Consider the following 26,412-nt stretch of genomic DNA (forward strand, 5'->3'; position numbering starts at 1 on the left):
TTACACTTTTTAAAACTTTTTTTTTCCTTTTTGAGAGAGAGACAACCTCCATAGTAAAACTTAGTGGAAAAAAAGCTTGGATTAAAGTCATTTGACAACCAGCTTGGCTTCCAACAAGTGAACAAGTAATGGCCTCTTTGCAGAGTAAGTTGCTAAATTCTGCCTGGAAGCACAACAAAATGGTTTTCCACACCTCGTTACTCACATGTTCACCAACTATTTTCTCCCTATCTAATTATAAAAGCAAGGAGGCCAGTAATAACACATTTTTAAAGTAACTGGAGAGCTGAGCTCAGCTTTCAGTTCAGATGGCTTCAGTTCTTTCTCTCTCTCTCCCCCTCTCCTGCCTCCAGCACCTTTTTACTCCCCCACATTCACCAGACGGTCCATAACATCATGCGCAACCATCCAAGCTGTGGGTCCTCGGTAGTGCAGGGAGATGAGCTTCCGCATCCATCTATGAAACAATGGACTCTGGTTCCTTCAGGGCCCATTCTCTCTTCTGAACTTACTGCCAAAGAGCAAATCCTTTACCTGGGTCTAGTGGAAATTAACATGCCCAAGTGCCTGGGCCATCATGTCCCCAGACATGCAACCAGGAATATTCAAGATGAACCAAACATGGGAAAGAAGCTCTCATCAGTCCACGTACTGGGTCCTTCCTAAGTAAGGTATGTCGACAGATTGTATTATCCGTCCTGCAGTGCGTTCTTCAAAAATGACAATCTGCAGAAGAGAGGGATATATAAAGTTCTTCATACAAAGGCTGAGCTACTTTAAATATTTTTAGGAGGAAAAGGCATACGATCACAGCAGGGGAAGGAAGCATCATTTAAAGAGATCAATCAATGAGTCTGAACAGTGACTGTGATTCTTCTTCAGCACCACATGATGCAGAAAATGAACCAGCATCAAATCAGGTTTGTCTTGATTTTGAACTTGATGCAGTGCTTTGAAGTTTAGCTGCCATCCTCATCATGTCTTAATGGTTGTCACAGCCATAGTCAGCTTTAGAGCAGCACCTTCCCTAATTTTCACAGATCTTAGGAGATAACAGTCTCCTTCCTCTCTATTGTGCTGGTTTTCAGCTAGAGATAGGTAATTAATATAATGTGTATGTCTAGCTTTTTGGGACATGACTCAGAGCAGGATCTTTAATAATACAAACAAGCAAAGAGAAATCCCACCAAAGCCTCTCACCTCATTGCTCCCTTTCCATAACCAGGGGCCAGGAAGATAGAGTGTTTCCTGAGGTCCAATTTTCCAGTAGCGGCCCAGGTTCTGACCATTGACAAACACAACTCCTTTTTCCCAGCCCTAGAATCAAGACAGTACACAGAATTACTGATGCAGCTCTGTCGCCTATTTAGCATCCCCACAGGAAACTAAGTCTACTTTCACACTTGCATTCTCTCAGGCCACCTTCTGCAGGTTTTCTGCTTGCTTTGCTTTCCCTGTGCAACTCCCTGAAGCCATGAGCATTTAAGTAAGCCCTGTTGAACACGAGTTATCCTTAATGTACTAATTTAAAGGATAAAGCTTTCAAAAATGTGCAATTCATGATTTATGCTTGTACAGGAAACTTCAGCCTTTTGAACAGACATATCTTTACTTCTTCCCAAGCATAGAGTATCTCCCCTCACCTATTTCCCAGGTGAAAGAAATACTGTATTGCTACTGACTAGCATAATTTACAACAAAGCATAAATGGAAAAGTGAGCAATACAATAATGACCGGCATGAACCTTGGCTCTAAGGGAGTGAAATTGGAGGAGGAAGTTTAATAATACTTAATATCTCATCTTAAGTTCTATGCAAGAGCTAGCAATCTTCCACAGAAGGAAGATGTGAATGCTAAATCTCATGCCATGTCTACAGAGAAGTGACTCTTTCCATATCACATTGAGGAGGTAGGGATAAAACTAGTGCCTCCTTTATTTTTTGTGCCCATTACTCCTCTGCAACTAGAAAAGAAATAGCATTTGCATGTCAATAAAAAAGACTAACTGTTCATTAGGAGCTTTGCAGGATCAGTATTGCACATGTTTTCTATCAGGACCACTATGGACTGAACAGAATTACCTGCCAGCTTGAGAAGAGTTCTACACCCTCAAAATAATTCTCTTTCTCCAAGATCAGAGGAAGACTACAAAACTACAGACTACAAGACAGAGCTCAGTCAGACATATTACACAAGTGTCTCTCTAACCAGCTTTTTCAAAATCTTGATCAAGCAAAAATAGGGGGGAAAGCAAAATAGGACTTACTTGTAGCTTCAAGAAAGTGTCCTGTGGCTGATGCTCTATCCACAGCCTTCCGCGAAAAAAAGCCGGACCGACAAAGTAATCTGGGACTGCACTCCATCCAGCAATATGTCGCAAGCTGTAAGAGAATGACCAAACGCAGTAGGGAAGCACCAGGCAGCACTGAGAGACGCAACACTGGTCTCGAGATCATTTCAAATCACTGCTTACAATGGCGGATGGATTTTGTTAAAACAAGGTTGCTACTTCCTTGCATGCATGAAATGTCAAGCAGTAGCTTTTTAGTGGTAGGTCCTAAAGGCAATACTCTTCATGCTGCAAAGGGATGAAGTGTTTATCTCCAGTAAACATTCAAGGCAAGCACCTAGCTGATCTCTCCCCTCCACTTAAGATAAGTATACTGGTGGTATGTCTCAGTCTTCGTTATCCTATGCTTGCCACATCACTGATAGGCCAATTTCTGGTACAAGAAAAGGATATGTGGGGCTATCACCATCTCTAATACTTTACAGCAACTTAAAAATCTCTGCTTCACATTGGCTGCTGAAGTGCCCATCCTCCTTCAGATGCGACAGTGCCATGGTGCAAGTTTTAAATGCATGTGGCTAGCACAGGCTCAAGGAAAACCTGCAGGGTTGACAAGATTCAAACCAGACATTTCTGCCCATGTTCCTACTGAGGAACGTGAACACACCATTACAAGTTTGCAGTAATTAGGGGCAATCTGGCATTATTTCTTACCTGTGGCAACAACTCAGGAGCAGGGGACAAACAGAAGAAAAATAAGGAGCAAAGAAGTCCCACAGAAGCCTTCACCTTCTGTCAGAACATGTTCCTTCTGACCCTTATGAACTGCACCTCTTGGATTCAGGGAATTTATTGATCCAGTGCAGCTTGACTGCTACTGAATTATTCAACTAAAAGCCAACGACAATTCCTTTCACAATACCATGCGCTCCATCCTCCTACGCAGTGACTGTAAGCTGATTGTGTTTCATTGCTACTGGTCAATTGCCAGTAACTTACTGTAGCATTGACTAATCTTGCTTTTGTTTGGGCATGGCAGTTCACTTGCTTTAATGTTCCTCACTGGAAATACTCTTCTAAAACCCTGCAGTCAAAGGTTATTGCGAGTCACCCCATCAATAAGAATCCTTCAAGTAGCCCCCCAGCACCTGTTAAGATTGTCCTTAGAGATTTAAAACTGTAGACTTTTTTTCTTTTAAAAGCCATTTCAGTTTAACATGGCCTCTCTCTCATTCCTACATGAAATGCAGGAGCTGTGATATCCTGGGGGATGCACATGTGTTACTTTCTGGTATTAACAATATAACTCAAAACAGTCTCTCTGGATCATGGCCAGAGTCCATAGGGCATCTGTTGCCTTAAACGTTTGCTAAGGTTTTCTATATCTACTAACAGAGGCTCCTTGACTTATCCCTGCTAGATTTCTGTTTCAGTCTTTCTTGAATTAAAGCAAAATAACTTAAAAGACAGGAAGCCATCTGGACTTGTTAATGGACTATTAGTAGCTTCCTAGAATTAATCCGTCCCTTGCGAGTTTGAATTACTAAATATATCAGCCATATAGCTAATTTCAAGAAAGACACAAACTTCTCCGACATGGGAGTGTGCTGGGACCCACCCCTTTGGGTAAGCCATGCTTTTACTTACTCCATCTAACCCTGCTGTACAGGCTATTAGGAAGTCTTTAAATCCTCCACAGTGGGAATACATTTCACCTCTATATAAAGGTATGAATAAAGCAGCACCACTTTCTGCATCGTTTCGGGCAAAGGTACCAGCAAGGAACTTATCAGTGCAAAAACCCACCTACCTACTTTCATCTTGTGCTGCCTTTCTGATACATTTAACTGCTACCTATTAGATTTTGTACTGCTGGTAAACAGTTGGTTTCAAATGAGGAAGAAAAAATGTTTAAATCCCCCAAACCTTTTCATGAAGCCAGGTTTCATCTCCAAACTGTAAATCTTGAAGTTCCTCAAGGGGGTTTTATTCAAGAAGACGTCACCAATTAAGCCTGCAAGAGCAATGGGGGTAATGAAGAGTTGAAAAACAGCTAAAGCTGATAGGTTTTCCTATTTGAATGCGAGGAACAGCAGGAGATGGAAAGCAGCCACATTCTGCAATGGAATTAGAGTCCATATGGTCCCATTGCTCATCCAGATTGAGTGGGGAACATTACTATACTTTGGCCTCTCCACTCTCTCCTTTGCTTCAACTCACCAAGCCGTTAAACACCCTCCAAGCAGAAAACATTGCTGGCACATGCAGCAGATGGAGTTTTGTTGTTATTGTTGTTTTTTAGTTAGCTGTCCACGTATAGATTTTTTTAAAGCAGTAGATCAGTTACTTCTCTAATAGGCCCAGCAAAATATAACATGGACAAGCACTAATGCCCAGTGCTGATCCAGTGCTTTCCATCCAAGGATCTTAAGACATTTCAATAAGTAATTTACCTTTAGCACTCTCTTGTTAGATAGTGTTATTCTCCCTGTAGCAGGCAAAGCCTGGGTCCTAATCTAGCCTCCTCATTATGGGACTGCAGTTGAGACTGCCTAAGCAGTGCAGAGGCTTTATGCACCTCTTCTGCAGTAAAATAAAATTAGTAGAGTCACGTGCCTAACTCCCTTAGTCTATTTTGTATAGTTTTTGCATACAGATCCCCACTAAAATAGAATCCTGTGGTTTCAAACTCTTCCAGCTCCAGAGTTTTGTGTGATAGACTTCAACATTTTAGTAAATTCTGCTCAACAGGATTGATTCCTCCTGATATTGTGTGAGTTTTTAAATGTTGTGATCCTCCCATATCAAACTCCCAGGGGAAAACACAGATTAAAAAAAGGTATTTTCCTTCTCTCCCTGTGAAGTAACATGCTCACAGAGCAAGAGAAAGGGTAGCCTAACAGAGCAGAATAAGATTCATTGATGGCCTTGGGTTTAGTTGTACCCCTATAAAATAAGAAGCCTTAATGCAAACCATCAAGCAGTGACGATTTTTCATGTACGATCACTCCAGACAAGGGGTGATGAACTGTGTTTTTTGACAAGTTCCTTCTGTCACACCATTTCCCACTGACTCCCACATGATAGTCTTGGCTAGCACTACGATAGCTGTATCGGGTCTTCAGTCTGGTTCTGTGTAAAGCACAGTTCTACAGCATTTAAACTCAGAGAACTATCTAGGACAGTTTGAGAACAAAGAACTTAACTTACCTTTCCTCTGGTCATTCAATGCCAGGCCATAATTGACGCGACCGCGGTTCTCTACCAAGAGTCTTAGCTGCCTGAATCCCTGTTAAAAAAAAAAAAAAAAAAAAAGGAAGAGCATCAGCTGGACCAGTGCGCAGCATGTGCTGTATCAGCCACAATGCTTGGTTAAAAAGGTCAGTAGACATGTTTAAGAGGGGAGGTGGCACCAATACCTTTGGCAGTTGCAATTTATCTGTTTACTTCAAAGTTCTGGATTATGTCACAGAACAGTATCCCCATATCTTTCAGCTACTGCACAGTTATGCCACTGAGGAACTCTCAGCCTTTTCATAAAAGTTTTCTTTTTTTTCTGTTGAATTTTTAAGTACCACTTTGATATCACCCACAGAGCCAGAAATGGAGTTTGACATAGTACAGGCTTATGTCATACAGCTCTCCCACAAGTCATAAGAACTATTAGTATATCCACTCACTCACCTACTCCTAGGAGCCATGCACAGCTCTGTTAACATGCATTCAATCAATATACTAGTCTTATTGCCAACTTCTGCCAGGGTAAGACTACTCTCAGAGCTGAAGAGAGACATTCCCCCTCATTTCAATTGAGACCCAAAAGGTGCAAAAGCCCCCAGAGCGCCTTAAAACCTGCTTTGTGCTAAGGAAGATGAAGTCTACACAGACTTAATCTGCACAAACAGGGTACCGGTACTCGGTGTCTACAGTTGTGGGTGTGGCAAGATGGCTGGCAAATTTTGTGCAGCAAGGACTACAATGACTTGAATTTTCTCCATGGAAAAGTATTAAAAAAACACTTCTCAATCACAAATAGTAACTTAGCAGTGAAATCACACTGTATTTCACTAGTGAAATAGCGTCTAATTAGGGTATAACAACCATTCCCTGTGTCAGGCTACCATACCAGCTAGTTAAATGGATTAGGTGGGAGGTGCCTTCTTGACAGCTATGCCTCTTTAATGGTCTTGGTTCTGTTATCCACACACTATTGCTGTGAGCAATCTCCAATTAGTTACCTGTCCATCAGGAAGGGAGAGCTCCACTGTGTTGTAGTCCAGCTCACCAACATACATGGTGTTAACAAACACCTGCAGAACAGAGCACAAGAGAGCAACTTCTCATCAATTATACTATAATCATTTGTTGCATAGGTTACTGAAGTTGTATTTGTGGAGGAAACCATCTCTACTTGAAACTAGAACTCAGCATCCATAACTGTGTCACTGATTCGGTCTAGGTGGGGAAAAAAAAAAAAAAAAAAAATCACAACATTTCTCCGAACATTCCGTATTCTGATGTTTAAAGACATTGTAAGTTTTAGTAGACTGGAACCTCAAGCTGATTTACAAATGATAAGGGTTGGAGCTTAGCTGAGAACTGAAGAGAGCGAATCACACTTCTAATCTAAAACTTCACATTTTCCTTCATGGTCAACCCATTTCCTGCCTAGCTGCCAAGACCAAAGCACTTATAGCTGACTGAAGTTAGTCACAGTTGCCCTCTGCTCCTTACCTGTGCTCGGTCACGGACATGGTCCCTTGAATGCAGATGTCCACCACCAAAGATGACAGTCTCGTAGAGCACATATCCATACGACTGCCCACTGCTATCATTTAGGTGCAGATTCTCCATGTTAATAGGAAACTCTGACTTAATGGGCTGCAAAGGAGAAACAAATTTAACAGCAGAAGTGGCCTCTCAGCATTGATAGGCTACATAGAGGCAATTCATTTAAGATAGGTGTTCCACTCCACCACAGGTTACATTTACCCTGTCAGCCTCCAGAGGTCTGTTCCAAACTGAATTACCTTATGACTCTATGAAAGCTACAGCAATGAAGACAAGGTACCAGAAAAGGGAGCCAAGGACTTGCAAAACTGGAATTCCGAGAGAACAGAAGTAGCAGTAAAAAAGGTGAGATGAAAGATTTGCCTCCTTTGCATATCCTTGACGAAACATTCCCCAACCTTATCCTTGTGGGATAACAAGCCAGTGCACTAATCACCTTTTCCACCTAAGAGGTGATTCCTTTTAGTACTGAGATGCATTGAAATTGGTGGTCCTACCTGTAAAAGAGATGGTAACACATCCCAGAGAGAGATATATTGATGCAACAGGATTGCACCATATGATGCCTTGCTCTCAATCATGGGAGGGAGAGGAAGAGGCTGGCCTGTGATGCAAAAAGAAAGAGAAAGATGGAACAACTATTTCAGATGCAAAAAGCCAACACAGATTTAAGGCCCCTCCAGACCTCCTTTGGTCCTCCCTCCCATCTTTTGGAAAAAGCACCCAGCCAGCCAACCAACCAGAGTCACAGGGCTCCAGCAGAAGGGCCACTTTAAACAAGTCTCTGACTTAACACTGTAGGTAGAACAGTATTTTGGTTCTTGGATTTATAATTACCAATGATCATGCTGAAGAGTTGTCGGAGCTTGAAAAATTTGGATGTATAGTCTCCAGCCTCTGTCAGCACAGCATCGTAATCTGAAAAAGAAGCACATATGTTTTAAAAAACATACAGCAGCTCTGGGACAGCCTTCAAGTACACTGTCATCAAAGAAGTAAAAGCCCAAGACACAATTTTCTTGGCACTGTCTATATTATGGAAACCTGTACACTTTCATCTGTGTGAATGTAGCTAGACAACCACAGAGTTGCTTAATTTGGAGAAGAGCCACTCACCAAGGAGCAACATACTTTTAGTGATCTAATTTGCACGTATCCAGAATTTCACACAAGAGAAAGTCAACGATTAACAATTTTAACAAAGGGCTGTTCGGATGAAAAGAGCTTTATGGTACAATTTGATGTGGTAAAATTAAAAAACAGAACTGTATCTTGGATCACCATCTTTCCCTAGAAAGAAGAGCCAGCATGGAGAGAACATGAAGCAAAGTCATCATCTGCGACTTCTATTTCTAGTTCAGAATGAGGGGATCCTCCACATCCTGGAATGGGTCTGGAAATAGGAAATGCTAAAGTAAGCCCCGTTTTAGACAGGCATTTGCTTCTAAGCTATGTTCCTACTCGTCTTTCCACGACAAAGTGGTTGTAGTGATCATTTCTCAAGGCTTCTCTCAACTGTAACTAGCCCAAAGGGTAGTCTGAGCTGCAGTCTCACAATAGGTGCAAAGGGAAGGCAGTGAAAGAAAACTCACCATAACTGGTGACATCTGACTTGTATTCATCAGCCTCCAAAGCACCGTTCATGAAGCCAAAGTTGGTGCCTCCGTGAAACATGTAGAGATTGATGGATGCTCCTAATTTGAGGATGCTTGCTACGGTATTCACCATTTCTGTAAAGGAAGGGCAGTGCCAGGAAGGCCACAGACCAAGAAGCTAGGCTAACACTCTTCCAGTAATTCAAAGTAGACACAAACATTCTGGTCCTTGTCAGTCAGTCACGCCTGTGTAATTACAGTGATTTGTATTGTGATTTGTATTTTGCCCTCAGTAAGGGCAGCACATCTACTGACATACCGGCACGTATTAATACATTCAAATATACCTCTCCTATAGGTGAAAAAGAGTAAAAGCTCACGTACTTGAGCAGGAATTTTGCTTTTAAGCAGAAGAGTTGCAAGGACTACTCAATCGGGCTCCTAAATTCAACACACTAATGACCCAATTACAAAGACAATTGCAGGAAGACACGAGAGTCATTAAAATAGTCTTAAATAGCTCTGTTTTCACTGTACTTTAGATACCCTGGAGGTTCTAGGGTTGGTGGTTTTTTTTTTTATACTAGTCTTCCTTCCTAATGAGCTTTTAAACTAGAAAAAACATGATACTTCTTTTCAGAAGGTGCTATACTTGCAAGAGGCTTAAGTTCACCATATTCCCACAAAAGGTAAAATAATCTTCTCTTAATGAAGACTGTTTATTCACTAGACAAGTAATGCTGTTATGATGGAGGCTTCACAACACTTGTGACATTTTTACAAAACACAAAGTCTTCACAGGATTTAGATTAGCTCAGGAGGTGAAACAGATGATTTATATCACTGGGCTGCATTTTTAAAATCCACCTAGAGTAGCATGAGGCTATCTCTAATATCCTAAGATGTTTGGCTCTCTGCACAGCCCATAGAGTCCCTCTTTGAGAAATAAAAAGAAAAAAGAAATATTTTTTTTAAAAGAGCTGCTGGTTAGTAACACTACTGAAGAAAATCCAAGGCACAGCAATGTGACCCACTCACTGAGAGATTATTAATTTACAAAGACTCACACAAAGCAAAGGTTACAGCAGGACAGAAAATCTGAAAAAGTTCTATGTCATTTTTCCATAACTATATGTGGCACTCACCGTCTGCATCAAAGACATAGTGAGGGCCTCCCCAGTTATCAAACCATCCTGTCCAATACTCCATCACCATCTTTGGCTGATCTCTCTGTATCAAAACAAAACCAAAGAGTTAAAATGGAGACAGGGCAGTCTTGCACTCATCCCTATTTTCTAGAGAAGCATTGTTCAAATGCAGTTTGGTGACATCATTTACAAAAGTGTTTTCTTCTCAAGTTGGCATTAAAAAAAGCAGCTAAGGAGCTCTGAACGAGTGAGGAACAAGATGCTGTGGGTCAGCAATGCCCAGAACAGGCAAGCAAAGCAGAGAAGTACTCTGCTAGGCACAAAGCAAAAACAACGGCACACAATCAGGTAATACCAAACAGTTCTGGATATTGTTGTTTGGTAGAGCTGTAGCAAAAAGACAAACCAACTGTCACTGTTTAGCTTCTGCTAGAAATACACATTTATAAATGTCTGCTTATCAGCTACGCCACTGCCAGCTGAGAGTTTGCAGGTGCACTGCAGTCAATGCTTGCCAAGGTAGGAACAGCAGACCTTAGTGGCTTAATGCCTTTTTAATGCCGCATATGGTGTTGGCAGGAAAGAATTAGCCTTTGCAGGAATAGGTCTTCATTAAAAAGGCTCTGCACACAGAGCAATTGCTTCCCATTTGTCACCACTTGCCAGCTCCCTTAGCTCCGGTAGAATTCCACCCAGCCCCATCACACCGGACAGGACAACATGTGCTCAGCCTGGCTGGCACTCCCTCCTCATGGTATTTATTTCAAGTCAAGGCAATCTTGCCCTTTATTTGATCAGGGCTTTATCTGATGCCACATGAAATGGCCAAGGTAAGTGGCATTAAGGAAACTTGTGTTTCATTAGGAGAAAACAACTGCAGGTGCCTGTAATAATCTAATTGTTCCAGGTTCAGACCAGCTCTTGGAAATATGTTTAATCGATCCATCCCCAGTAAACTAGTCAAAGAGTTTTATCGCCCTCTGGAATAAGAGATCCTAACAAGGAAAAGGCAACATAGCTTCCTAATCCTTATGAATATGAATGACAGGCTTCCTATCTTGTAATCAGTAAGTGTGGCAAAGGAGGAGCTCCTATTATTGGGCCGTGTTGCATTTATGTATTCAGTTGGTGGGGGTTTCATTTGCAGGGTTTGGGGAATTTTGTAAGACCTAAAGAAGGTGAAAGCCCATGCAGCATCGCCTCTTTTGCCTGTGCAAGACAGAAAAACAAATTAAAGTGTTAGAATTCAACTTTCAGCGTGCCAGCAGCAAGGTTTCCTTTCACAGTCCAGGCAAAAGCCAAGGGAAGAGATCAGAAGAGAATCGATCAGGGCCTGGGGCACATGTCAGTTGTTCACATCCTTCCAGGCTGACATTCGGAGCAAGCAGAGCAACGGGGATAGAAGAGGACTGGGGATGCAAAAAGAGAACCTGTCACTAAAAACCAAAACTTGTTATTCCCTCACTACTCCCTCATCACACAATCAAGATACTTTTTGCATCAAGTGTTCATTAGGCAATTCCCTACCCCTGATTCACATATCTGACAGCACACGGGGTTAAAGATGCTCAAGCAACACACTAAATTTGAATGCTTTTCTGCAGCGAGCACTGCTGAATGCCAGGTAGGCTGGGCTGCGGAGAAGGCAGGAAGAGCCTAGGACTGCACTGTGTGAAAGCTGTTCTGTGAAGTCGCTGTGGAAGCGTATCTGGAATCAAAGCGTTCCTCTGATCGGTTCTGCTGCAGGTCCTAGCAGAAACAGGACCAAATGCCTACTCGAGCCAACAGACTCTTCTGCACAGCACGCCATTAATACAATTTCACGTATCTACACTGAATATGAGGTATTGAAAATGACTGAAACACCCATCACAGTGTACCCTGAAAGAACTGCAGTAGATCAGCACCCTGCATTTGAAGACTACAGTTTTCAAACATGCTCTTGGCATCCGCAGCATCAGGGTAAATGAGTTTGGGAAAAAGAGGATTGAACTTCAAGAGAGAGGTCTGACAACTGCAAAGTAGGATGCTACTGGGTATCAACACTTGAAAGTGTGATGAAATCTAACCCCTAATGGCTAAACACAGGCGGCAGGACACAGCTGAATGGAAAGCCTTTAAGAAGGTGCTGGATAACAGCATACTTAAAAACTTCTTCACTTTCCAGAGCAATCATCATAAGTATTTTCACTGATTCCAGAAGGATTTCGCCTAATGAGAAGGAAGCCCAAATATTTGTTCAAAAAAAGCCCCAAACCAACACACAAAACCAAAACAGACTATCAGTGCTTCATTTCTAATGATGTCCTGGAACACCTAGATGAACAAAGTTTTTCTGCATCTTACCTGTACTGTGTCCAGATATTTCAGTAGCCCGGGTTCCAGTTTCTGAAAGTTAACAGTGGCCAGTGCTATGGGAAAATAAAAAGTTGTTATTAATTTAGACAGCTACAAAATGCTTAGGGGACCACCTCCTTAGGGATCAGCCCAGCACAAGCTCCGGGGGAACTGGAGCATCTTCTGAACCACCAATACAACCTCCTCGGAAATTTCCTATCCAAGTCTTCACTTAGTATGCAGAATCTAACTGGACCGCAGCACACAGTGGAATTACTTGCAGGCCATCTTTTTAGCTCTAATGTTCAGAGATACTAGAAAGAGAGAGCATCAGAGCAGCTCATGGGGTGACACGAGCTTTAATTAGAGGCTGTAAAGCACTTGGAGATCCTCAGATAAAAGGCACCACATAAAGGCAAACTTATTACTACAAAGTCATATCTGGATGCCACACTGATCTCCCAGGCTTTAGCTGCAGGAATCACTACCCAGGCAATATCTTACAGCTTGTCATGTCTGTGGGGGCGGGTGAGAGAAACCACAGTGCAAGTGAACCAGATAGAAATTGTAATTGGAAGACTTATCTCTGCTTCTGCCCTGTGCAGCATGGGGGAACCAGCAACTAGTTTGTGTGTGCTGCGTATATAGTGAAAGTCACTGCATGATCTTCAAGTGCTGGAGTGGGAAGACCTGTCTGCAGAAGCTGATGCGTTAGAAGACACTAATCTGGTATCAGTGTCCCAGCCCCCGGTACATGTCTGAACCATTTTCATACTTCTCTAGCCTTCAGACACACTGATGATATTTCTCCCAAGAAACTTTGAAAATGCAGGAGCAACAGTATGATTCTGTATTAAAACTTGACTTCTTACAAGAGAGCTGGTATCAAATCCAGCCCCAGTTGTGTCAGACAGAGCACTTCAAAGAGAATACTTACAGAAGCAAAAGCTCACTTCTCACTATTTATACCTTGATTTTAGTAGGCTGACCTATGTAGAGTGCTGAGCTGAAGAATTTGGCACAGGCAAACACAGTGGGAGAACAAAATAAAACATGGATTTAGCATTGATGTAATACATTAGTTGGCAATCCTGAAGGCGAACATGCTCAGTTCTGCTGTTCATGCAGATTAACAGCACACCATTGAAAATGGTGTAAAGGTGTGGAGAACCAGTCCCCAAAGCCTTATTCATCTTTTCCACAGTAGGCAGTTTTCACATAGACACAGCTTCCCACCATGGTGCTTCGGGCATGGACTGGAGAGAATCCAGAGGTTTTATTTTGTCACCCATCAGCTCCCAGAAGGGCTGTACCAGGTCAGTTTAGAGCCACCTGGCTTGGGATTCTTGCCATTGACCATGCCAGTGAAGGGAGGAGGATTGCAGGAGCTGCACAGGTACTCTGAGACTGACAGAGTTATTTTCCCTACAGCATGGGACATCCCACTATACCTGTGAGCATGAAGGAACCCACAACAAAAGCTTTCCCCCTCATCCCCTGAATATGTGCTGCAACCACTGAATAAGGGCTACGATACTGTAGTCTCAGATCCTTCTACAACAGAGAGTTTTCTCTGCAGAGCACCAGACCGACTGCTCCTGGCATTAACAGAAACCTACAAATGCTTCTTGGAAAGAAATTGGTACACCACTGATGAACAGAATAAACAACAGAACCACTGCATTAGTTTTAAACTCCAGTTAGAAGCCTTCTCTCTATTCTCTCACGCACTCCTACAGTGGATTTTGTTCTCTCTCCTTTAGCGCTTTCATAACCACCTTGCTGCTATACCGCTTTGAGCCCTAGTTATTCCACGCATCTGATTACTTGACATGTTGACTCTAATGAGCAGATTGTTATGACATCTAAAAGGCAAATTGGTATCAAAGAGCTCTCAGCATGCAACACGCTGGAAAAGACAACTCAAAACAAGAACGAGCTCTGAGGCAGTAAACATTCTCACAGAAGATGGTGAGGGCTAGACAGGCATTTCCACACCAGCCCTCCTGCATGTTGGCTTGCTGGCAGGGAGAGAGTGACTCTATGTGGTCAAGGCTGAAAACTGCTGCACACCAAAAAAATACAATTGAGAAGACCACCATAATGGTGAGAGCCCAGGGACTTCAGAGTTATTGAATTTGTCCCTCTCGTACTGTCGTATAAAAACAAGAGGAGGAAAAAAAGGAGGGAAAAATCTTTCCCTTTAATCATCTCCATGCCTGATTTTAGAAAATTAACAGTATTTACGACTGAGCAATGACAGGAGCACTCAAAGACTTCACCCTGCAAACAATTCATTCAGGGAAGCAATTACTACTCCGGCAGGCAACTGGCAGAAGCACAGGAGAGGTCAGAGGCCAAGTACATAGTAAATCTCAGCTGAACTGGATCTGGAAATCTGAAAATCAGTATCGCATTATGCCCCAAACAATCAGATCTAGGGCACAGTGAAACTCAAACAGCTCTACCTCCATTTCTTCACAGTGAAAAGCAGGAGGGGTGCTAAGCAGCATTTTTAAACACTTAATAGAATTACACTTTTTAAAAGGGAAAGGGAAAATGGACATCCTTTTGCATTACACACATCTGATACCCTCCTTTACCTTACCTACCAAAGGCTGTACACCTGAGAGCGAGCTTGCTGAGAAGACAGGGCTGCCCTGCAAACTACTGCTAAAGTTACAGAATGTAAGATTTCAGAATCAAGGTTTTGATGGGCTTTTTTCTTCTCTTTCTAATTGCAAAGCAGGTATCTTAAGTTATTACCATTAGTAATTGCTGAGGTACTTGTTTAATATATATTCATATGAAGCAATAAGAAGTAGTATCTTCAGCATCAAGAAATGCTAGGTGCTGCCATCTCTTGCCTAACCTCATTGGGAAGTACAGACGCCCAATACTAGACAGAAGGCAGCAAGGTATTTAGGCTGCACACGCTTAATATCCTTGAAAGCAGAGAGGCTGCCTCCCCATGGAGCAATCCTGCTATCACTGCGTTACACCTTATGTTGAGAAAAACACTCTAAACCTTTCTGGGAAGGGACTGGCTTTGTTCTCTGTGTATACCATCCAGCTAAGGGGGGGGTCCCTCCCTGTGGCTGAAGCTCCAGTCACAAACAGGGTACAGCTAATGGGTGCAGCTTAGCGCACAAAGCATACTGCTCTCATTCAAAGGCTATGTTTTATCAGCTGCCCCGGACAAAGAACACGGTCTTACCTTGCTCTCCTACAAGCACATACCTCCTTCCACTAAGCCAAATGACAGCCCGTTCTTGTTGTCTGAGGTCATTAACAGCTCCACAATCCCTCTGTTTAACAGGGCCTAAATCAAAAAGAGGAAAAGCCATTGTGTTAACAGCCTGAGTTTAGTATTTGTCAGGATATTAAAGCATTAAAGTACATTATCACCTTCTCTGGGGATAGCTTGAAACTGGTAGTGGCTTGGTAAGAAATATTATTCCTGTGACATCTCCCATTCCTCCTGAAGCTTCCCTGCCTACTTTTTCCAGCTTAAAGACAACTGAAAAATCTTATTTTGTTTTAGAAACCTGGATCAGTTTCTCACTGATGCATCAAACTTCAGGATTTTATCTTCTTCTTCTGAGATCGGTTTAAGAAATAGCTTCACTGCTTTCCATCAAAAGAGGCCTTCAGGTGGAAGAAGAAAAAGAAAAGCAGCTCACCTTTCCTGACTGTCTAACAATGGAAGCTGAAAGGAGAAAATAGCTGGTTTGCCAGTGAATGCCATCACAGGACAGCTCAGGTCCCTATGTTCTTGAACAGTCAAGTCTAAATGAATTTACTGGTTCTTCAGTACCACAGCACTGTATGAAATAGCACTCTAAGGTTTTTAAAATGCACATGCACACGAAAGGTTCTTCCCATTAGGACTGTGCTCTTACAGTTGTGTTTTTACAGAACAGCCGCTGATGTCTGAAGGAGAGATTAGGAAATCCTAGTTGCAAATGATCCCCTCTTTTCACTGTACCTGCACTGGAAGTCATTCCTTCAGCCTCAAGAAGCTTTGAAAACAAGCCTCAGTCTCTTAATTCTAAATTACTAACTGTAAAATGGTGATGAAGACGCATCGGCTCACACAGGAGTTACCTGTGTCATGTGCACCGACTAGTTAATCTGCTGTGTGTTTAAAGAAACCTTTGCATATTGCCCATGCCTGCACAAAGAGTAGACTTGAGCATTACACACAGCCTACATTAGAGAAGCATTACAACACAGAGTTTAAAGACAAACCCAATTCAGAGTTAAGACAACCTGGTTAGTTTATCAACCTATCATCACTAAATCGATACCTGAACAGATGCTGCTTATCTGACAAAATTCAGCGACTGAGGGAACCAGAATTTCTAACAAATTTTATTATGATAATTCTTAAGCACTGCATTGATACTAAGTTTCTTCACCTCCTTTTCAATATGAGTGCAAGATGGAGAAACGGCAGGGAGCTGCCACACATTGAAATGCATTACAGGATTTCAGGGTGCAGCAGAGAAACCAGGAATAGAAACAGCATCTGAGGCAGACAGGGGTGTGTGCTCAGCTAATCCCAGCTCATGTACTGTGTGGGGAGGGAGGTGTCAATACACCCTTTCATGGCCTTCACATTTTGGAAGGCAAAGAGTGAGATAAGGACAAGGATTTCAGGTTTTGTGTGAATTGTGGAGGTTTTTTAATGGGTATATTAATTCCAGGAAGATTGCAACATTGTCATATATGCTAGGTGCAGGTGTGAATTAATCAGCTTCCCACATTCAAAGCTCAGGGCCCAACCAGAACAAAGACTAGGAGCTCCACCTCACATTAGATCCCACTCCAACCAAAAAATAAGCCCTGCAAATCCTGCTTTCCCACATTTTCCTCTTTAACCACTATAATACACTTCCTCAGATGTAAGTTGCAAATAATACCAGAATATGACGAAACAGTACTGCAAAAATACACCCACAGGCCTGGCAAGGAAATCTGTTCTGACAAGCCTGTGAAACATCACAAGCCCTTTCATCACTGAGATATGGAAAAGCAAGCACCGAGTCGGCACGCTGTTCAGACAGAACAGAGTCTCCATGCCCCATTGGCTTAGGGTTCTGAAAGCCACTTGTTTATATGCTTGCCACTGGTGGGACATAGGGAGGGAAACTATGAAGATATAACAGACAATTTTGACATTATCAGTTCAGATTGGTAATTAACTCTTTAACTTGTTTGTCTGTACACTTCATATTTAACCTTCTAAGCAATGTTAAATCAGTCCACAAGATGGAGTTTGTGCAGGAGCGGGCACCACTCTAAGCAGATTAGGACTCCTGCCACGCAATTTATTTGGTTGAAAAGCCTCTGTGCACCTTGAACAATAGGACAACTGAGCCAGAGCTAACCTCAGGGTGCTCAGGGCGAAGCTGGGGTATCCGAAGGGTCTCAGAAGGATCTGATAATGCTGCAGCAGAAGAGCAGGGAACATACAATTTACAGCACGTACACACCACAGGACGGGTAACCTCTCCCAGTGCAGCAACACTTTTAAGCATTCAGTGAGAAGAAACGAAACAATGAAACTTGTAAAACATACTGCAGATCTTGTTAACTGTCTGCCTTGCAATTGTACTAGGGGCAAATGAACAGGTCAGACTCATGTTAGATCCACCAGGATAACCTGACCTCCTTGGGCACTGGCCAACTCTTTATCATTCAGTTCAGAGAAAAGAGCCAGGGCACAGTCTAGTCTCCATTTGACAACGGTGAGGGAGGCATTAGGCAAATTAATCTGCCTGATGCTGAACTCCAGATTACACAAGTTGAGGAGGGTGCTGGTGGCTTGTTCACATAAACCTTCCTCCCAGGAAAGTCAACAAAGAGAAACCTTTCTCTAATGTCATCTAAGAGAAGCAAAACAGGACCAGCAGGAGACAGCTTCTTCAAGGCCAGCTATGTATTACAGATAGTCCACCATTTCCCTATCACCGTCTTCTCTGGAAGACATAAGAACACAGGCTTAACAGTATTGAGAGGGTCATATGCCATCTCTTCCACTCCGGGAAGAAACACCAAGGGAAATGCAGCTGGATTATGCACTGACGCTTTCAAGGGTTTCCGAAGCCATGCTCAAAAGTTATTCAGAAGGAAGAAAATACTATAAGGAAGGTAGTTTATGAGAGAGATTTACCACAGAAACAAGTAAATGTGCCAACATTACCATTTTAACATAGGTCATGTAGTTTGGGTCTTTGGCGTAGGAACCATATTCATTCTCCACCTGCACTGCAATGATGGGACCTCCTTTCTTGTACTGTTGGGAACAAAAGGGAAGAGTTGTTCACCGTGATTTCTAATCAGAGGGACTGAAATCACTGTGGCACTAGCTTGCAGGAAAGATGCATGAGCCTCAGACGGACTCAGCTTCACCCTCTCATCCTCCCAAAGTCTATCCATAACCAAACAGCTAGATCTAGAGAGCTGACACAGACAACTATAGTCCATACTGGTTCCTAAAGCGAAGCTGGTAGATCTGTTATTGCTTCAACCTGCTGCCATTACACACAGTTCACACTCCTCTGTGCAGATGGTCCCTGCTTGTGGGCAGAGAGGGTAATGGATTGCACTTGCCTGAAGAGGGACGACAATAGGCATTAGATGATCAAAATAGGCATCCACAGCTTCTGTGAAGCCCTTGTACGTTGTCCTCAGTTGCATCTCTGGGTCTTGCAGTAGCCAACTACGAGAAAAGCATCAACCAGAATCTATTAGAGTCTCCTGTCCAGTCAAGGCTGCGAGAGGTAACACCATCCATCGACATCAAGTCACATCTGGGCAGGAATCATTGAACTTTCTGTGTCACTTGGCTAAGCCTGCAGTGCAGGTATGGACAACATCGCGAGTCAGTGAACGACACCATGTGAGGCTATCTACCACTCAGACTTTTAACTGAGTCCAGACTGCACTTGCTAAGCTGTTTCCCTTCTTTTGGTTCTGTACTTTGGGCCTAAGCTCATTTCATTAACTTTCCCAATAAGATTTCAAGGGCTAAACTTACCTCTCTAAAGGTTACTCTGGAATTCCCTGCTTCCCCAAGGGCACTCTACAACCAAGTGCTCCCTCATAAAACCCCAATCATGGCTCAAAACAAAGCTTCTGGTTCCCATGGTTTCTACTGCTGATTTACAAGACTTAGTTTGCTGGTTTGGGGTTAACACAGAAAAGGGCAATTTGTTTCAAAGCAGAGCAATGTAGTGCTATAGCAATTTAAGCAGCGTGAGCTTGTACCTTCCTCGTCTCTGCAAACGGAGGCATTAACTACTAGTGCTTCCAGAGGTCTGAAAGACTCAACTCCTGTATGCTATATGCAGCTCGGTGGGCTTACAAAATCATTGCCTCTTTATCTGTAAAATAAGAATAGTACTGGTGCTCTTTATCAGAATCTTTTATCTGTGTGATAAAAAAATACATGGATGATGTGGCAACAACTGACAATATATGCACTTCTCAATCTAATGTAGAGCTAGCTACTGCCTCTGGTCACAAGTAGCCATGCTCTCATGAGTAAGACCCTGACACACCTCCGTGGTTCTGCACCTGAACTCTCTGATGGCAGAGGCAGGGCATTCTGAAAAACAAAAAGATTGAAAGAAATAATCCCCAAATTTTGTCCAGTGTCTCCACTGAGGTTTATGCTCTGTGAACGTAAGGAAAACAAGGGGTGTGTAACCTGGCACTGGTTCCTCCGGGATCTAGTAACCACGCAAGTCTCAATGCTGACGTATTCAACTCAGCTCGTAAAGTCTCTTACAAGCAAGCTGTGTGCTTTACAAGAAAATACAACAGGAGGTTGGAAAAGTTATGGGTCTTTATTACTGCCAGCCATATAATACACATGTTCTAGGAGGACTTCCAAAATGGACCTCAGATGAAGCGAATTCTTACATCAAGCTGCAAATACTACTATTCTTATTATACAGAGAGTCAAGTTGCAACAGCAATAGAAGATGGGTTTCCCCAATTCTATTTTCTTGCTGTAACCATTATGCCATAACACAACTATTATTTTAGAGAATAACCACTCAAAAAAAATTCTGGTTCCAGGCTTACTATCTCTACTGCTTCGGAGAGCACAATAACATAATGAGTATTCACCTGCTTTGGGGACACAGAAAATAAAGATTCCCATCTAACAGCCAGTGATTCTAAATCTTTGAAGGAGACTCAACTGTATGATCAGGGGGTTTGTCTGGTTTTTTTTCCGCAGTCCCAAACACTTGCCTCAACTGAACTATTTACACACTTACCTGGGCAGACCACCAAGGTCCCATTCAGAGCAGATATAAGGTCCAGGACGCAGAATCACCCACAGTCCATTTTTAGCTGCCAGTGAAAGGAAGGCCCTAGAGATCCAGACAGCATAATTATTGTCTGACTGCAGAATCCCTACTCCATGCACTCCTAATACACCAATCACTGTGAAATTTAGGTACCAGAACCAGAAGAGAATTGCTTGATGAAGCAACTATACTGGATTGGTACTAAACCTGTAAGTTCCCAGGACTCCAGAAAGCAGGGGAAGGAATGAGGGTCTCCATTGCCTGATCAAGGCACGGGCTCCGCTTCAAGCTGGAAATGACCTCTTCATCCAGAACCGACAGGCACACCCTCCCCTCAAAACAGGACTATTTAATAATAGAGCTGTCTGTACCACATACTCTAGATCCAGGTTTCGACTGAAGTCAAACTTCCCTCTTTCTTGTTCATGAAGGTTCCATGGAACGTACCTGAAATGCAGAGTTAGGGCAGTGGAGGTGAAGGGCCGAAAAGGGCACTGCATTTGTGAAGCACAGAAAAAAACTATGCACTCGCTCTGTTAGTCAGTAACAGATCCAGAGATGACTGCATGTACACATTACAAGTGTCTATTTACATGTTATCTGTGCCTTTCTTTCATTTTTCTGACAGGTCCTTACTTTGTTGCACTCTTTTCCCGTGGTCTGCAAAATCCGAGTTTCTCGAGACTGTCAAATGTGGTCTCTGTCTAGGTATCTTTCACTCTCCAAACAAGAGCAATTTCTACATCACAGCCGTGCTGAATGGCTGTTTCAGAGCCTGACCCTTCCTCATCAGGTCAGCATTAAGAAGGCACTTTCCCAGTACATCTGACAGACATCTGTTCCAGACAGTATTTGAGGATACCACAGTGTGTGATGGTTAAAGAAAACCTGAGCCCCCACTACTCTTTTCTGCGTCTTTTCTCCTAGTAACAAGTACAGAAAGACACTGTTATAGCCCACTGGGATTAACGACAAAGTCCCACCAACTACCGTGGAAGAGGGGAGAGGCTGCAAGGTACGTGTGACAGAGCCGAGGGAGTGAGGACACTTACGTCGTGAGGGTGTTTAAGCCACATGCTTTCATCTTAAGCATGCGGTCTTCCCAGTATTCCCTGGGGACTCGGAAATAGTGCATTGAACCTCCAAATATGCGGAATGGCATGCCTTCCAGGACAAACTGTGAGTTTTCTGTCTGCAAGCCTAAGGTTCTCCCCCATAACCGCAGAGGGATCAGCTCACTCCAGTTAAACCTAGAAGAGAAGGAGAGACATATGAGCATCCAGTCTCTAGTAAAAAAATCTGTGCTTATCGTAAAGAAATCTGTCCCCCTAAGAGAGGCTGCTCACTTCACCCTACCTGGCAGGATGAGCTCTGACCTTCCTACTTCTTAAGAAAAACCATACTCTTTGTCATACAGAGCATATAGATTTTTCAGAAGACCATAAAACAGACAGAAGACCTGCCCAAGAAGTGTATTTAATATTCATTTCCCTAGCAGCTTCCATCCTGAATGCCCCAAGCCACTCTGCCATACTCTACAACTGAAATGCAGTACTACTCAGGCAGAGATCATGAAACGAACTTACTGAAAATACACAATGGGCAAGTTTTCACTCAATACTAGCAAACACTTCCATAACTTAGGAAATGTAAGATCTCCCTGTTTTGCAGTACGATGACATACGCTGGCTGATTTCCAGATCCTCGCTCCAGCAGTGGCTGCATTTCAGTATGGCTACCCTGAATGTCTTGTGGTCTCTGAGACCTTCCAACTCAATGCATGGAAAAAATAAACAACCCTCACCTGTTCACTGTGAACGGAGAACCTTCTCCTTAGTTTAAAGAAAAGTCCTGGACTGCATTCATCACTCAGGAAAGATGAGGTCTGCCGTCATCACAAACTTACCTCTGCCTGCATTACTGCTTAGATTAATTCCTTAATATGTTATTTGCCAAAAGAACCGGAGCAAAGGAGATACCAGGTTCCAAAGCACTTACCAGTTTCAATATTCATGCCATCACAGTTCCATTTGGGTCAGTTCCTGCATGCAAGAAACTACTTCCTACTGCCTTACATGGCTCCCTGGTTCATTTTGGCTGAACCAAGAAAACATACTACCAACTAGTCCAGATCCAAAGCAGCTACGCTGCCTCCATCAGACCATCCCAGTTCCACAATGCTGAATACACAAAAGAGTTAGACAATAGCAGCTTGTTCCTCTGAGACGTTATCACAGCCAGATGCGAGGGATGAATTCCCGTCTCAAGAAAGCAAGGGTGACCCACACATTTGAGAGAAATGTCACATTCGGAGAAGAGGGAAATACCTAAGCCTCTGGCTGTTTTCTAGACTACATGTAGAGCGGGTATTAGCAGAGGGGGAGGACTTTTCAGAACGCGTGGCTTACAGGGATTGCTAACCAGGAGCCTGCAGCGATTACCTGTCGTCCGACACATGACAAGGAGACTACAAGGGAACTAAATCTAAGACCTCCAGGATACTGCACGGGCTGGCTGACAAGCACAGAGGGTACCTGTGTAGCACAGCATTCTCACAGGGCTCTGAAACAACCGGCAGCAGGCATGGGTAATACCTAGAAAAGGAAGTCTAGGTTAGATACTCACTGCCTTCACTCAACGAGCACTCACGAGCATTTATTGTCAAACCATTTGCAAAAATAGTGCTGAGCAAGGAGATTGTAATGTATCCCATTCAGAAGGTGGTGCAGTAATAGCAAAGCGTTTAGGAAGGTAGCGCAGCTCAAAGTAGGAGAAATAAGCGCAAAATACCTAACTGCCATATTTAAAAGGTGGCTGCCTGAGTAGCAACGGGATCAAAAACGTCACCTACACAAGAAACTAGGTACAGCCAAAGAATGATGATGTGAGGCTAGGGAACGGCGGCATTGCTCCCAAGGAATTACTGTGAATTTTACCAGCAGGGGAGAAGGTTCTCAATCCACGCGCAGGATATCCTATGGCTACCTGCCCCTCTATTCTGCTAGAACTACATCTCCCACAGATTGCAACTTTCGCAATTCAGATCCTGAAACTGCAGCTGTATCTCTCTATTTCTATTGCTTGGTGGCAAGCCCAAGGCAGAAAGCTCAAAGGGGTCTGGAGACACAAAGCTCCAATTTTTAAAGATTAAGTTGGAAAAAAATTAAGTTTCCAATCTGTTTCTGAGCTAGGTAAAGCCCCTGCACACAACAGTACTGATAACTGCCACTGGTGCCAGAATGAAGGCTGTACTCAGGAAGCATGCACAGCCAGATAAAAATAAACAAATCACTTAAGCTCATCTTCTTAATCCTGGGCACAACTTAGTTGGCAAGTTTCCATCAAGCTTCCTACCTTAAAACTCCCTGGCGCCAGTGTTTTTTCTCACCGAGAAGGACTGGTAGGAAGCTCCCAGGCTCCCAATATTTTCAATGTATTATCCTGGATATCCTGAAACTCAAATCTCTCACTAGGATCTGTTCAAGTGGCTTCTGAAAAAAACTTCTGTGACTCAGCAGAGCTTCATCCTGTTACCCTGAGCTGGATTTCCACAGCTCAAAGCCCACCTGGGCTCTGTGCTTCCTCTTGAGAGCAATGTATAGCTCCCAGTATATTTTTTTCTCACTTCTACAATGACAGCATAGGTTGCAAAGAATCTTTTTTTGTCTCTGTTAAAGGTTACTGGCCTACTTTGTCCCTCTGTAGCCATCTCCTCCCTGCTTCAGGGAAGTCTCTTTTTTTGCAAAAAAATAGCATTACATTACCAAGTTCCCACCCCAAACAGAAGCTTCAAAATTGGGTTGGACAAGTTAGTCCTTAATGAAATGATCAGTCTTTATAAGATGTAAGTTGAAGTGCAAAACACTCCAAGCGGACTAGGAAAGCCACAGTTAATTGCTAAACCAGACAGCTATGCTAAGGCATTCATGCCTGTAAAACAAAAACCTAGCTGAAGTCCTCTCTGCATGAGATAAGAGATTTAGCTTTGGTATTCATCTGCTACATACCCAGAACAGATGGGGGGAAAAGCTAACAGAAAAGAAAAAGAAAGTCAGAACAGGGGATGAAGCGTGGAGACCATCAGCTTGCTTTGCCAATACTAAAGGACACGCTTCAGAGGACAAGGGACTTTACAGTTAATCCATAAACCCTACTTAGACCTGCCTTGGAGGGCTTTGCTGTTTATTCTGGGCTTCCTCTGGCCAGGGAAAAGTGAAAGCTTTGAGCTGCCTTCACTCACGACTTGCTGTCTTGTGGCAACCGAGGTCCTGTGTCGGGTCAGACGAGCCCCAGGTGCACAGTGAACACAGCCGGGATAACGATCACTGTGTTTTGTAGTACAGTTTATTCTCAGGGGACTTGGGCCACAGAGAAAAACACCGGGTACCAATGGATACGGTGTTCCGTAGATACACTCTTACAGGAGACAGACTTCTTTGCTTTTATAAGGTATCGGTTTGCAATAATCCTCTGCTAAGAACGTATGTGGCACGACCCCAAGACCAGCTAGAAAACAATTTTGCTTCTAATTATGCAAAGACTTATCAAGGCTTTTCTATAGCTTTGAGGATTGGGTCACTTCCCACTATGAATTTAAGAACCCACTATAAAATATCCAAGTTATAAAAAGGATCCGAGCGGTAATAACTAACTGCATCTTCCCTTGCGGGGAGGCAGAACGGAAAGAACCAGACTCCGAACAGGCTGGACGGAGCAAGAGGGAAACACAGCTCCGGCACGAGCGCGTCGGGGGCACCCGTGGCAGCTTCAGAGCTGGGTTAGACCTGACGGAGCGATTGATTTGCAACCGCGCCTCATCCGTCAGAGCGGCGATGATGTAAAGCCTTACGAGGGCCAAGGTCGGCAGGGGTAGCCTTAGCCGAACGTAGAATCTGATTTATAGCGCCGGCAGTTGGCCTTTCCTCGCCCGTCACTTTTTGGCGATAGACAAGAAGTGGCGTACGTTACGCGTAACGCCCATGGAGAGCTTTTAAACCATTTCTGCGTGGAGGTGGCGTTCCTCTCCCCGGACCTTCCCACGCTCCCGTCGAACGCTCCCTCCGCCAGCCACGGGTGGGGAGCGGTCTTTCTCTACGCGTTCCGGTAAGAAAAAGACGTGCAGATCGCATCGAGCCTGGGTCGCCGTCAATTAACCTCGGGCAGCGAAGTTAATTACCGTCTCCCCCCCTACAACGAGCCCCCGGCTGCCATTCAAGCGCCGCGGCTCTCACCCGCAAACCCCCGTCACGGCGGCAGGCCTGCGCTCAGGCGGGCAAACCCCCTGCCCGCCCTCCCTCCCTCCCCCTGCCGCCCCGGGGGAGCCCCGGTTCCCCGCTGTCCCCCCCCCGCTCCCCGCCACCGGGGCGCGACCCCCGCCACCCCCGAGGCGCGGCGGAAAGCGGAGGAGGGGCGTGCCGCCTCTCACCTGCGCAGCAACAGCCACAGCACCAAGATGAGGAGCGCGACGCCCCCGAGGCGCCGCTGCCGCCGACCGCCGCACGGCCACATGGCGGCCGACCGCCGCCGCCCCGAAACCGGTCCCGGTCCCGGTCCCGGAGCCGGAGCCGGCCCGCCGGCACCGCCGCCACGGACCCCCGCTCCGCCCGCCGTTCGCCCGCCATTGGCCGCCCGCCGCCGAGCTCCGCCCCCTAACTCCCTTCGGCGCCGTCCAATTGGTCGTCAGCCTCCCGCCCGCAGGGTGGGGCGCTGAGGATTGGCGGCGTTGGTGCCAGTCATGAGGCGGGCGGGGCCGGGCGGGCCTGCACGGCCAAGCAGGTACGGGGGTGGCGAGGGCCCCGCCGACGCGGCAGCCGGGCCCCCTGCCCGCCCGGGGGGCAGCGCGGAGGTTTCCCCCGCCCGTTACCGCCGTCTCGCTGAGGGAGCAGTCGCGGCCGCGGGCCCGTCCCCCCTCAGGCCGCCTCCC

The 26,412-nt window shown here is 44.4% G+C and overlaps 1 protein-coding gene across 3 annotated transcripts; it reads right to left on the minus strand.

Moving 5' to 3' along the window:
- On the minus strand, positions 1 to 26,094 carry LOC104317354 (beta-galactosidase-1-like protein 2). Of its 3 annotated transcripts, XM_069788132.1 has the most exons (20): positions 25,915 to 26,094; positions 23,024 to 23,083; positions 21,542 to 21,739; positions 20,868 to 20,936; positions 20,457 to 20,552; positions 18,781 to 18,889; positions 18,371 to 18,463; positions 15,403 to 15,484; positions 12,172 to 12,236; positions 9,823 to 9,907; positions 8,675 to 8,812; positions 7,920 to 8,000; positions 7,580 to 7,686; positions 7,026 to 7,172; positions 6,530 to 6,601; positions 5,502 to 5,580; positions 4,218 to 4,305; positions 2,268 to 2,382; positions 1,201 to 1,317; positions 1 to 726 (listed from the first exon to the last, which is right to left on the minus strand). In XM_069788132.1, exons 1-20 carry the CDS (start codon positions 25,995 to 25,997, stop codon positions 640 to 642), a joined length of 1,971 nt encoding a protein of 656 aa, XP_069644233.1. In that variant the 5' UTR covers positions 25,998 to 26,094; the 3' UTR covers positions 1 to 639. The 3 variants fall into 3 exon arrangements, with proteins under 3 accessions (XP_069644233.1, XP_069644234.1, XP_069644237.1); XM_069788133.1 differs by lacking the exon at positions 23,024 to 23,083; XM_069788136.1 differs by lacking the exons at positions 23,024 to 23,083; positions 25,915 to 26,094 and adding an exon at positions 22,488 to 22,995.
- Positions 26,095 to 26,412: the final 318 nt, after the last annotated feature.

This window comes from Haliaeetus albicilla, chromosome 7 (genome assembly GCF_947461875.1).
Source record: "Haliaeetus albicilla chromosome 7, bHalAlb1.1, whole genome shotgun sequence".
Lineage (NCBI taxonomy): Eukaryota > Metazoa > Chordata > Aves > Accipitriformes > Accipitridae > Haliaeetus > Haliaeetus albicilla.